Source organism: Pelmatolapia mariae, linkage group LG6 (assembly GCF_036321145.2).
Source record: "Pelmatolapia mariae isolate MD_Pm_ZW linkage group LG6, Pm_UMD_F_2, whole genome shotgun sequence".
In the NCBI taxonomy this organism is placed as follows: domain Eukaryota; kingdom Metazoa; phylum Chordata; class Actinopteri; order Cichliformes; family Cichlidae; genus Pelmatolapia; species Pelmatolapia mariae.
In genome coordinates this window covers 31,045,036-31,057,153 of record NC_086232.1, presented here as the reverse complement: position 1 = coordinate 31,057,153, position 12,118 = coordinate 31,045,036, and the positions used below count along the sequence as shown (strand labels likewise).

Sequence of the window (12,118 nt, the reverse complement as noted above, 5' to 3'; positions counted from 1 at the left end):
CATGGGTGTAATAGTTGCACTGCTTTACATTAATTGCAAAGGCAGTCTCTGTGCTTGATCATATTCTTTTTGTCCCAAAAAGTTAATTCTGTTCAAATTGTCATGCCCATTGATGAGAATGGTCATGACAATTGGCATATTAATGATCAAGGAACTGACCTCACAGCCCATTGTTCATTCAGTGGTGCTAGTTTCAGTCATTGTGCAATGTACTGTTTATAAGGTTGGGGAAACCCGCAGTCAGCTGAGACTGAAGAAGTCACTTGGATGGGTGACAAAACTTTTCTCCCACTGAAAACACTACATCCAGATGAACAGAAACAGCCTTTTGGGATTTACTTACCTGGATGATTGGGCATGCATCAAGACATATTGTTTTGGTTTCTGGCAGAAAAAATTATGTTGCTAAAACCAACATAAAAACTAGTGTAAACATTCACATCAGGATTTCTTTTTCTTTCAGCATTACCATCCTGCCCTCCTGCTCAACTATGACTACCAGGCAGTCAGTCATGCTTCTGTTGGTGCTGGTCCTCTCCCTCCCAGGTCTTATTCATAGCTTTAAACCACTCTTCAACTCGAATTCTTTCACCCACCGTGAAATCACACGAACAGCAGTCCTTCGAAAGACAGCAGAGGTCTGCCGAGATATTGCTGCTTCTAAAGGACTGGACTTCAATCTGATTGTGAGTTAGACTTACAAATAAACACAGCAAGAACAGTGATACATCTGTGCTTTGTCCATCGGCGTAACTTTGTGCTGAACATTGGGGGGGGGGGTCAAGATCTCTGTCTAAATAAGTAAATAAATCTGGGTAAATTCCCAGATGAATAAACATGAAACTATTTTGCTGGTAATACCTGAAATGAGTAAAGAAAATCAACAGCCTATTTATGCAAGATAATTCATAATTTTATTGGGGGGGTTATATTGGTTGGGTCTGATTATTGGGGGGGGGGGGGTCAAAACCCCGCTAACCCTCCTGGAAATTACACCCCTGGCTTTGCGTATTGTTTAACACTAACTAAAGAATATGCATTATTCACACTCCATTGTAGAATGGAGAAATACATCAGTCAGATGCAACATGAATTACATTTTTCTTCGTACAGTTCAGTGTTGTGCTATAAAACCTCGTGTCCTACTATTCATGTTGGTGTCACTTTGAAACATCCATTTGCATACATAATAAGAAAGATTCTGTTGGATTGTGCTCAAGCAAGCCCAGTCAACAGAGGCCACACTGCTGCCAGTGGTCTCTGACCCAAATTAAGGGTGTCACCAGTGGGACCTGCACTTTATTACTATGTACTATATTACACACAAACTGCTTTGCTGGTCATAATTGCTGATGATGAGATAAGACTACTCTTACCTTTAGCGCAATAGTTAGTACCAATTTTGGTTAACATGCGAGTAACATATTTAAGGAGTTGTAATATACAAATTTATTGTCTCCAGATTGATAACAACTTGTCAGCTGGCAAGGTGCAAAAGGCCTGTTCGTCTATGGATACCTTCACATCTTTCGTTTCCACCATCAAGTTTGAAACTGCCATTGCTTCTATGTACCTCAGCAATGCAGCGGTGGACGCGATTTTTCTGCTGAGTGCAGCACGCCATTTTGACGATGAGACCTTCCACAGAGGACGGGATATCATCACTGAAGGTACCTCAAAGCTTGTCAATAATAGTTTAATAATGAAAATAATAATGTTATACTATGTATAACTAACTCAACTAACTCAGATCTATAGAATTCAACAGCCTAATGAAGAAAAGTGTTTAGAATTAGGGTTTGGTAAATAACAGAAAATCAAAAAACAAAAACAGAAATCTAGAAAGAATTTTTGTAACATTTCTCATTAATTTGGTTTGTAGCAATTCCCACAAAAGTCTTACATACTTGAAAGTTCTATATCTAGGGAAGGAAAGTGATGTTACAGATTACTTCAGTACTCAACAAACAAGACTTGTTTGTCAGTTGGAACTGCCAAATTCAAACAGAAATCTTGCAGAATAACATCTTCAACATTCACACACACTGTAACACTCTGCTTTGAGTGGATAAAGACTGGTGATGTAATGTTGTAGTTCAGGTTTTGCAGTGCAGGCTACACTATTGCAGCCTGTGTCTAATCTGTTGTATTTTAATAATAAGGTGCATCTGTGGTGAAGGCCCATGCTAAGATAGAAAACTATTTCAGAGGGAGGTGGTCTCTAGGGCAAATCTGTCACACTCTACAGGTACTCATACTTAATTTACTGCTAATTTGTTAAGAATGCTAGATGACAGCATTGTGTAATTAAAATAAAATGCAAAAGTGATATTCTAAATTTGTTTCATTTTCTGTATATGAAGGACTTCTACAGCCACAGTAACTGGGTGGAGCTGGGAAATAAAGCTCCATACAGTGCTCTGATCAGACCTGACCAACCTCTTAAGAACTTGGCAGGTAGGCGCCCTCCTGAAAGATGAAAATTCCAGCTTAAATATGATCTAGATTAAATTTGTAATAGTATTTGTAATGTTTATTTTCAAAATATAAATCGATATTTTTTCTTTGTTATTTGATATTTCTGCAGGACAAAATACTCCAACTTGCAGAAGTTGTGTAGGAGAGAACTGTACTAACAACATTCTTACTGATGTGCTGAACCAGGGACTTCTGACTACAGGCTACTTTAGCATCATCTCCTCATCAAAACCTACAGGTAACTTGGAGAAATCATCTCTTTTGATGTGTTATGATAAAGTCTTTGTATGTTTTCAATATCTCTTGATAATATGATAAAATTTTTTCCCTGTTCAAAGGTAAATGCAGTCACGGTGGATCTGCTGATCGCACAAGCAGGAGGGATCCAGTGGGGGGCATCAATAAGGATACACTTGATTCCAGTCATGGCTTCCGTCACAATGAAGCAGCTAATCTGGCTGTTCGTGCCACCATGGAGCTTATGGAGGATGTCAGATTAGCGGCTGGAGACACAAACTTCATGAGGTAAAGCTAGCTCTCAAGTGTCACACAAGAGGAAACAAATGTGGGGAAAATGGAGCTGAAGCACATGATAAAAAATAAATTTTTCTGCATCTCAAATACAGATGTTGTAGACTGCCACCGTTTCTGTCCAGTTTCTAGTGGCCTTTTTTTTTAGCTTCAATCTTAGCTGACAGAGAAGTGTCAGACGCTGTGGTCTTCTGTTGCTGTAGATAGCCTACTTCAAGGTTAGAGGTGTTGTGCTTTCAGAGATGGTCTTCTACATAGTGAGTGGTGATTTCTTTCTTATTCACCTAAAGCACTCTGGTCACAAGTCTCTTGTAACCTCTGACATCAACAAGACATTTTCACCCAGAGAACTGCAGCTCACTGGATACTACTGTCTCCGTAAACACTGGAGATGGTTATGTGGCAAAATCAAAGTTAATCAGCAGTTTTCTGAAGCACTCAGACCAACTTGTCTGGCAGCAACAACCAAGCCACAAGTCACTTAAATTACCTTCCTCTCCTTTTCTGATGCTCGATTAAAACTTCAGATCATCTTGGACATGTTCACATGCCTAAATACATGGGGTTTATGCAATGTGACCTGATAGTTAGGTAGTTGTGTTAACGAGGAGTTAAACAGGTGTTCCTAATAAGTGTATTTTTCCCTGCTAATGAATTAAGCATCAATGAAACCATAGTTTCAAAGAAATCAGATTAATAATACGAAAATATGTAATTTGTTTTGTTTTTTTTTCTCATGTTTGTTTCTACAGACTGATGGGCCTCTCCCAGTCTCCTGTGTTGTGTTTTGTCATAGACACAACAGGAAGTATGAGTGATGACATTGATGAAGCAAAGAGGGTTTCTTTTGAGATCATTGACAGAAAAAGGGGAACAGGAGAGGAACCCTCTGGTTATATATTGGTACCTTTCAATGACCCAGGTAGATCATTTACAGGGCGAATTTGTGGTTTGTTACATAGAAAAGATGTTGTTTGAAAAGAATCTTAATAATTATTACATTATTATAGACTTAATTCGGGAGTTAATTTTCTGTTTTTTAGTCTTACATATGAATGAGAATATAATAGCAGCTGTGTTTGTAGCAAATCTTTAAAAGAGCAACTGTGTCACTTCGAACATTTTTTTTTAAATGTTATGTATTCTATGTGCAGATTTTGGACCGATAGTTATGACATCTAATGCAGACATCTTCAAAGGACAGATGAACAGTTTGACTGCGGCTGGAGGAGGAGATATCCCAGAAATGGCCTTGTCTGGACTGCAGGTGTTAACAACGCAATGGACTGTTTTCTACTTTAGACAAAAGTTTAAAAACATGATATTTGATTTGGGAGGAAAAAAATGGTATAGAAAAAGTATAGACACAGTATTCTCAGAATGACCTTTTATTATTAAACACGTGTAGTTGAGGTGGCCAGAAATCCCACTTTTCACTCAGACTGTATTTTTTATTTTTATTATTAATTATTAATTGTTGATACTTTGTCCTGTCTTTCATACAAATAATATTGAAGCTTGCACTGACAGCAGCTCCACCCTTCTCTGAGATTTTTCTCTTCACTGATGCTCCAGCTAAAGACGCCTACCTGAAAAACACCATTATTGCTCTTATAGAGAGCACCAAATCTCAGGTAAGAGTTAACTTTGTATCATCCTTGCTCTTAAAAATGTAATTTTTGGCATGTAACATCTGATAATTTGTATAACATTTGTCTTGAAATGAAGAACATTATCTGAAGTTCGGAGGGACCAAACTTTTTAAACAGGTGCCCCACACACTGTATGTGCCTTTTTTTCTGTGCTCCAACCTCCTTTCCTTTGCATGTTTTTCATCGTCTGTCAAGGCTGCCAGGCCCGAAAGCTGCTGCCTCTGGCCTGGCTCATTGATTATCATCCATCTTTCATCTTCATTATCAATAAATGTTTTCCATTCACACTTAGGCTCGTGGTCCTTGATAGTGAAAAGAACGTTTATGATTTTTTTCCTCGTGCTTGCAGGTTACTTTCATGCTCACAGACAATGCAGCAGGTCGACGGCGCCGCAGAACCTCTCAGGGTGTGGCTCCACGTGTAATGGGTCGATCTGGTGCCCAGTTATACCAAGACCTAGCTCAAGCTTCTGGAGGTCAGGCCATTCAGGTCACTAAGTCAGATCTCTCTCTGGCTACCAGTGTTATAGTAGACTCATCAGCCAGCGCTGTGGTAAGACATCAGTCAAGAGAATCATATCTGACTGAAGATGACACGGTGTGAGTAAATGTGATGTGTCTCTCCTTTTTCTCTTAGGTGACAGTTTTTCAGGCAGCAAGGAATCCTGGAAGGCCTGATCATTTTAATTTTACTGTTGATGGCTCATTAAGGAACATAACAGCTTACATCACAGGAGACTCACCTCTCACCTTCAGCCTCACCAGCTCCACAGGTTTTGTCATCATAAATGTCTGTTTACCCTGTAGCAAATATGATAGAAATGTAAATTTGTGTATGCAAATTGAATACATATAGTATACATTATACTATTGAATATATGTAGTATAAATATACATATTATTTATTTATTTTTAATTTAATGAGAAGGTTCACGAAACACATTTTCTGCCAATTATTTCATGGTTCAGGCTTTTAATTCTAAGGCTCTATTTGATGCATTTGTTTTATTAAACTTTTCCTTCTTACACAGTCATGTTGAAAACACCTTTAGAATTGTTTTTCCCTCTCCTCCAGGTGTATCTCAGACTTCCAGTCAGTCCAGTGGGCCTTTGGCATCTGTCACCACAGCAGGAAACTTGCGTCGTTTAAGCCTCAACACTGATAATCAAACAGGCCTATGGCAACTCAGTGTTAGCTCAAGTAACCCTTACTTAGTTAAGGTTACAGGTCAGTATTATGGAAGCTTATTTTTAGGCTCTGAGTTACATGAAATTTTTTAGAAAAAAATGTATTTACTAGGTCTGTTTCTACTATTGAACATACGTATTCCAGCCCTTCTGATCTATTTTGTGTATCAGGTCAAAGTTCGGTGGACTTCATTTATAACCTTGTCGAAGAGCATGAGGGAGCCCATGGGGACTTCAGTGTAAAAGAGGGACGTCCTCTCTCAGGTCAGGCTACTTTTATGGTGACTGTTTGTTCATTTTTATAGTTGTAAAGTTCTGTTGTGGTAGACAATTTTCTACATTGTCCACAGAGTCATCTTTTAATCAACAATCATTTGTCTTGAAAAAGTTACTCAGTGTCCCAAAGGTTTATGCTACATCATGTTATAGTCAGTAAAGTCCAACCTTAACTATTCTGTCCTACAGCTTACCTTTTTTATTTGTGCAGGTTGTGTTTCGCTTTAAGGGCTTGTCATACTGATACTCATTTAGTTACCTTTTTTTCTTCACCTCTCTTTCAGGTGGTAATACCAGCTTCTTGGTCACTGTGACAGGAAGTGACACAGTAAAGGTCACTGAAGTCACACTGTTTGACAGCTCAGGTCCAACAGAGGTCAAAGGATCATTGCAGGTGTGAGGCCATCTATCTGACAGATAAGGCTTAGTTGAAGTTGGAGTCATGCATTAATCCAAAGTGTCACCAGCAAATCTACAACACAATGACTGAAAAAGAAAAAAACATAGTGTTCATTGGTCCAATAGAAATCACGAGCTGTGCATAAAACTCAGTGAACTGAAGAAGCATTTATTTGAAATTATAATATTACTACATAGTAAAAAGATATTGTTGGCATTTCAGAGCTTAATTAACATTGTGTGTAATTTTCAAACCTTAAATACATGAATGTCCTGCTGCAACATCCACAAATAGTCCTCGCACTCGCCCTACCCTGCCGTAAGGATGTAGTCATATATTGTTTGGTTTGGTTACTGTTAATCCGGTGACAATGCATGTTGCTCCTTCTTGTCTCATGCAGTCATTAGGAAGCAGCGATTTCCTGGTGACATTTAGTGGAATTCCAGCAGGTGAGTTTGTGTTTATCCTGAAAGGAGAGGACAGCAGCTCCACTTCAAGCAGCTTCCAGAGACAAGCATCCACACAGATCAAGACCTCCAGCATCTCTGTCACTGTGAGAACAGTTAATGTGTGCTTTCTGAACAATCTTTAATGTCACCATAAATAAACTGAAAGATTTTTATTGTTTGGTTTTTTTTTTACTTTATATCATATAGCCATCTACGTAAATAAGTCTACAATCATAAACAATAGACATTCCTACTGTGCTTCTTTCAGTGTGAAGTCATGTCATTATGCATCAACATATTATTGTCAACAATGTTTAAAAAGAAAAAAAAATCATTCCCCTGCTCCTCTTTCTCTCTGTTCTTGTCCAGGCCCAAGCCAATAATACCAACATCGAGCCGGGCACCACTATCTCCATCCCCTTCACAGTCGCCACAACTACTGATGGAGTTATAACTGACTCTACAACTGAGACATTCACAGTGCGAGTCAGCAATGACCGCAGTTATTCTTCCACTTCACCCAGCAATGTTACTACTGTAGCAGGCAGTGGAGGTAAAGCCAATGGCACCGTGACCCTAACGGCTCCATCCAGTGCTGCATCAGGAACAGACGTGACCCTCACCATTGAGGCAGAAAACGCCGCTGCCACCGACATCAACTATGTAGTTCTCAGGTTTTCTGTGACTGCTAAGGTGAGTGATAATGGTTAGAATATTTTTCAACATTATTCTTAATTCTGTAATAATTAATGATCACGTACATAATATATCAAAAAGAAATACATATTTTTGTAATTTTTATTTCAAATTAAAGATAGATAGGTTTTACATGCTATTTGATTTGATATTGTTGTTTTGCAGTTACAGTAAGGCTTTATGTGCTTTATTCTCTTGTGAATTATTGATGTTAAATTGTTTGTCATGGTTTGCTAGACAAGGGCACAAATGCAGACTCACCACACTGGCTAAACAAACTAAAACACACCTTTATGTATAAGAAATACAGATGAGAAACACATCACAAAAATGACAAAGGGAGAACTGAGGATATTAATAATCAAAGTATGATTAGGTGAATGTGGAACGGGTGGGTAAACAAACAAGTGCAAACAATCAAGGATGGGATAAAGAAAGTAAAACTAAATGCAAGACAAAAGGGACAAAATAGTACTAAAATAATACAGAAATATGAGGTATTCAGCACGATTGCAAGATAGAGACTTAATGAGAACTGACACTGACATACAAATTGAATTATTGTTCTTTTCTTTTTATCTTTAATAACTGCTACCACACATTCCCAACCTGTTTCTCCTCATCCTGTTTATTTCTCTGACTCCAGGTGACAGATGTTAACCGTCCAGTTTGCCAGGTAGTCAACACATCAACCTGTGATTCCACTTCATTGCTTTGTGCTTCCTCCCAGTGGGAGTTCATTGCCAATTTCACTGATGGCATCAATGGAACTGGTATTGACAGTGTAACCATTCGGCAAGGGAATGGTACTCTGAATATGAGCACAGTAGTTGAAGCAGGGGGTGAGAATATTACCCTGGTTACCTACACTGCCTCCTGCTGCTCACCAATTGTAGAGCTGAGTGCTGTAGATAGTGTAGGAAATGTGGGGACATGTGTGGGACAGGCTAGAGTGCTTACCACACCTCCTCCTACGACAACAACCCCTGCAACTACAACTGCAGTTCAAACAACATCCACCGGAGGGTACACTTTGAACATATCAACCATTCTTTGGCTTAGTGTTGTGCTTTCAGTACTTTTGAAGTAACAGAGAAGAAATGCCAATTGCGCTGAATTTGTGAATCTGTGACATATGAGTCAAGTGACCTAAGCTTGACTGCTGAGCTGAGCTGGCTATGAAGCAAAACACTGATAAAAAAAAATATATATATATATATACTAAGACCTGCTATTATTGGCACATCAGCATTGACTTTGAGAAATCTTCTTTAAGACCTAAAGATTTGGCACATATTTAGAAAATTATTTTTTTTAAATGTTTTATTTTACAATATTGTATTTTACAATACTTCATTAGGAATATAAGACATTAGGCAATGTCTGTAATTTTAACAGAATACAATGTTGCACGCAAAATTACAATAAATTGCAGTTTTTATGTTGCAGTCTTGTGATTTATATGCAACAACCTTTGTCTTGCTACCTAATTTCACTGTGCAAGCAACTGTACAATAACAATAAAAGTCCTAAGTTCTACAAATAAACACTACCAATCAGACATTTGGTATAACTTCTACATTCCATTGTTTTCTGTAAAAACACATATGAAATTACGATAAATAGGAAATGTAACGAACTGGGCATGCTGACTCAGAGTTAGTAGTAGTTGGTAATGATTTAAATCCAAATAATGAATGTGTTCGCCAAATTTTGCCGTCATTTAAAACAAAAAGCGTTTTGCAGTGATTACAGCCTGGGAGACCTTTTTAAGGTAATTTGATGAGATTTCACTCTATGCTTCCTGGAGCATCTCCAAGAAGCTGGATTGGCTTGATGAGTCTTTCCCCATACCATATGATCAAGCTGCTTCCAAAACAGCTCAACAGGCACAACTATAAAAGGAAAGAAAGAGGGCACCAATACAATATACACTCAGACACATGCCTAGAGTTTAAACAGAAAACAAACATTTGTATACAATATCATCTACCTGAGAGTAAACCTCCAACAAGTCCAACACAGAAAAAGTGTTGACCATGAATTGCCACTGACCATGATAAATTATTTTAGTGGTTAAATAATCCTGCTCATCCTGTTAAAATCAAATATTATCACAGCAACATAATCAGTTACAACAGAGGGAAAGCTCTCTGTGTACATAAATGAATAACCCTTCTGTGAGCTTGTAAGTCTTTTGTTAATAAAAGTTTTCCAAGTTTAGTAATGACTCTTATTGAAGTTCCTTTCACCATTTTAAAAATGAAATGTTTTAGCCTTTATATTACCTTCAATAAATGTGATAAAGGGAAGATAAAGAGGAATAGTTTTCAGAAAATGTTGGACTTAATGGATACTTATTGTCATAACAGATGTAAATGTAAGTACATAAAGGTTTTTTTTTTTTTAATAAATGGCAATCAACTAATAAACTACCGTTTTGTTGTTACAAGGTTTTGTGGACTAAAGTAAAGAAAGTGTTGGCTAAAATTTGCACTTAAGGTTATGGTTTTACACTGTTCTGCTCATCTAACAGTCTGAAAGAATTAATATTAACTATGAAGAAAGAAAATCTGATGACTTCAGACTATTTAATCAGTATTTTCTAATTACTTCTGGGTAAATCATCCATTGTTTTATGTGAATGAGCATAAACTAACAGTTAAAGATTAACAACAGTTCTCTTAAATCACATGAGATTTCTCTCTATCTTCTCTGACTGAAACATAAAAATAAGCTCTTGTGAGCATTTCAATTTATCTTCTACCGATATCTAAATTGTAAGATGAGTCTTTCAGTTAAGACACCGTATTTTATTTCAGTGGATTTCAGCTTTACTTTTTGATTATAATATATATAATAATAATAATATTGCCAACATCATTTCCATTTTAGTTTTACTTATATGTAAGGAAACTGATTTTCCTGATACTAACACATTTTTCTGTAGTAGTGTTATTTTTTATTTTGGGGATATTTCCATTTCCAAATTTCCATCCAGAATATCCAGAATGTCAAAGATCAGACTCCTAACCAAAGTTTAACCTAAGCAGTATATTCAGTTCAATTCAATTTTAAGCCTATTTTTAAGATCAGACTTAAAACTTTCCTTATCCCTCATATGATTGTTGGGGTTTTCTCTGATGTCCTTATATTATCATCTTAGGGTCTTTACCTCACAATATAAAGCACCTTGATGCAACTGTTGTTCTGATTTAGCACAGTGGTTAGCACGGTTGCAAGACGGTCCTCATAGCAAGAAGGTCCTGAGTCCAATTTCACCATCAGGCCAGGGTCTGCCTGCTTGGAGTTTACATGTTCTCCTCATGTTTGCATGCGTTCTCTCCAAGTACTCTGGCTTCTTCCCATAGTCCAAAGACATGCAGTTAGTGGGGTTAGGTAAATTAATGATTCTAAATTGCCCATAGGTGTGAGTGTGAATGCTTGTCCATCTCTGTGTTAGACCTCCAACCTGTCCACGGTGTACCTTGCCTCTCACACTAAGACAGCTGGGATAGGCCCAGGCGACCCTGAATTGGATAAGTGGAAGAGAATGGATGGATGGATGGATGGATGGATGGATGGATGGATGGATGGATGGATGGATGGATGAATTATTGATTGTGTTTCCTCTTTGCACTGCAAGTAATTACACAAATAAACCTACGTCTTTAAACATTTTTTCACAATGACCCAAGACTTTTGAGCTGTTCTGTGCTGTATCTGTTTCTCTACTTCCAGCCTGCATCCAACTCCATACTTAAACTACTTACAGACTAATCTATTCTTTTAACTGAAAAGAGTCTTCATCAGTGTTGGGCAAGTTACTTTGAAAAGTAATTAATTATAGTTACTAGTTACTTCTTCAAAAAGGTAACTGAGTTAGTAACTGAGTTACAAGATTCTAAAAGTAATTAATTACTTGAAAAGTAACTATTGCATTACTTAAAAAAATGTTTAACCATGGGGTCCAGGGAATAATTGGCCATTTGTAGATAGAACTTAACAAAAAAGCATTTTTCTACTTTAAAAAGTAAGTTGTCTACATGTACACGTTTTAGTGAGTTGACTAATGAATGTTAAAAGTCAGTGCAACACAAAAATTAATAAACACCTCCTTAACTTAAATGTTTGAGTATATTGAACAAAATACTTTTGTCATCAATCAACAACAGAAAATATTAAGTTTGTGTAACATGTAAAAGTGAGTTTGAACATCCTTCATCCTTCAACGAAAAAATAATTACAACCAATGTTCCCTCTAAGCTGCGCACGTGCGCAATTGCGCACTGCTGGCACGGTCTCTGCGCACAGAAAATCTGTGTTGCGCACAAAAAAAAAATCTAACCTGAATTGAAATTAAAATAAATACGTTAACAATTCTGTTTTGCAGTGTTAGTCAGTAAGTGACTGGCTGCTCCTGTATGGGATTAGAACGATGCCACCTT

General features: G+C 37.4%; 1 protein-coding gene across 1 annotated transcript; it reads left to right on the top strand.

Annotated features, from left to right (window-relative positions):
- The first annotated feature begins 491 nt into the window (after positions 1 to 491).
- Positions 492 to 11,188, top strand: LOC134629757 (von Willebrand factor A domain-containing protein 7-like). Its single transcript, XM_063477277.1, has 18 exons — positions 492 to 686; positions 1,463 to 1,670; positions 2,163 to 2,248; positions 2,364 to 2,457; positions 2,588 to 2,716; positions 2,817 to 3,003; positions 3,762 to 3,931; positions 4,164 to 4,276; positions 4,527 to 4,643; positions 5,011 to 5,214; positions 5,299 to 5,434; positions 5,737 to 5,889; positions 6,021 to 6,113; positions 6,410 to 6,519; positions 6,926 to 7,078; positions 7,344 to 7,667; positions 8,317 to 8,696; positions 11,134 to 11,188. Exons 1-18 carry the CDS (start codon positions 492 to 494, stop codon positions 11,186 to 11,188), a joined length of 2,907 nt encoding a protein of 968 aa, XP_063333347.1.
- The last annotated feature ends 930 nt before the right edge of the window (positions 11,189 to 12,118 follow it).

Excerpts from the sequence above, each read along its gene's own strand:
- LOC134629757 (XM_063477277.1), top strand. The coding sequence starts at position 492 with ATGACTACCAGGCAGTCAGTCATGCTTCTGTTGGTGCTGGTCCTCTCC. Across the intron at positions 687-1,462 it reads GACTGGACTTCAATCTGATT|ATTGATAACAACTTGTCAGC; the intron begins GTGAGTTAGACT and ends TATTGTCTCCAG. Across the intron at positions 3,004-3,761 it reads GGAGACACAAACTTCATGAG|ACTGATGGGCCTCTCCCAGT; the intron begins GTAAAGCTAGCT and ends TTGTTTCTACAG.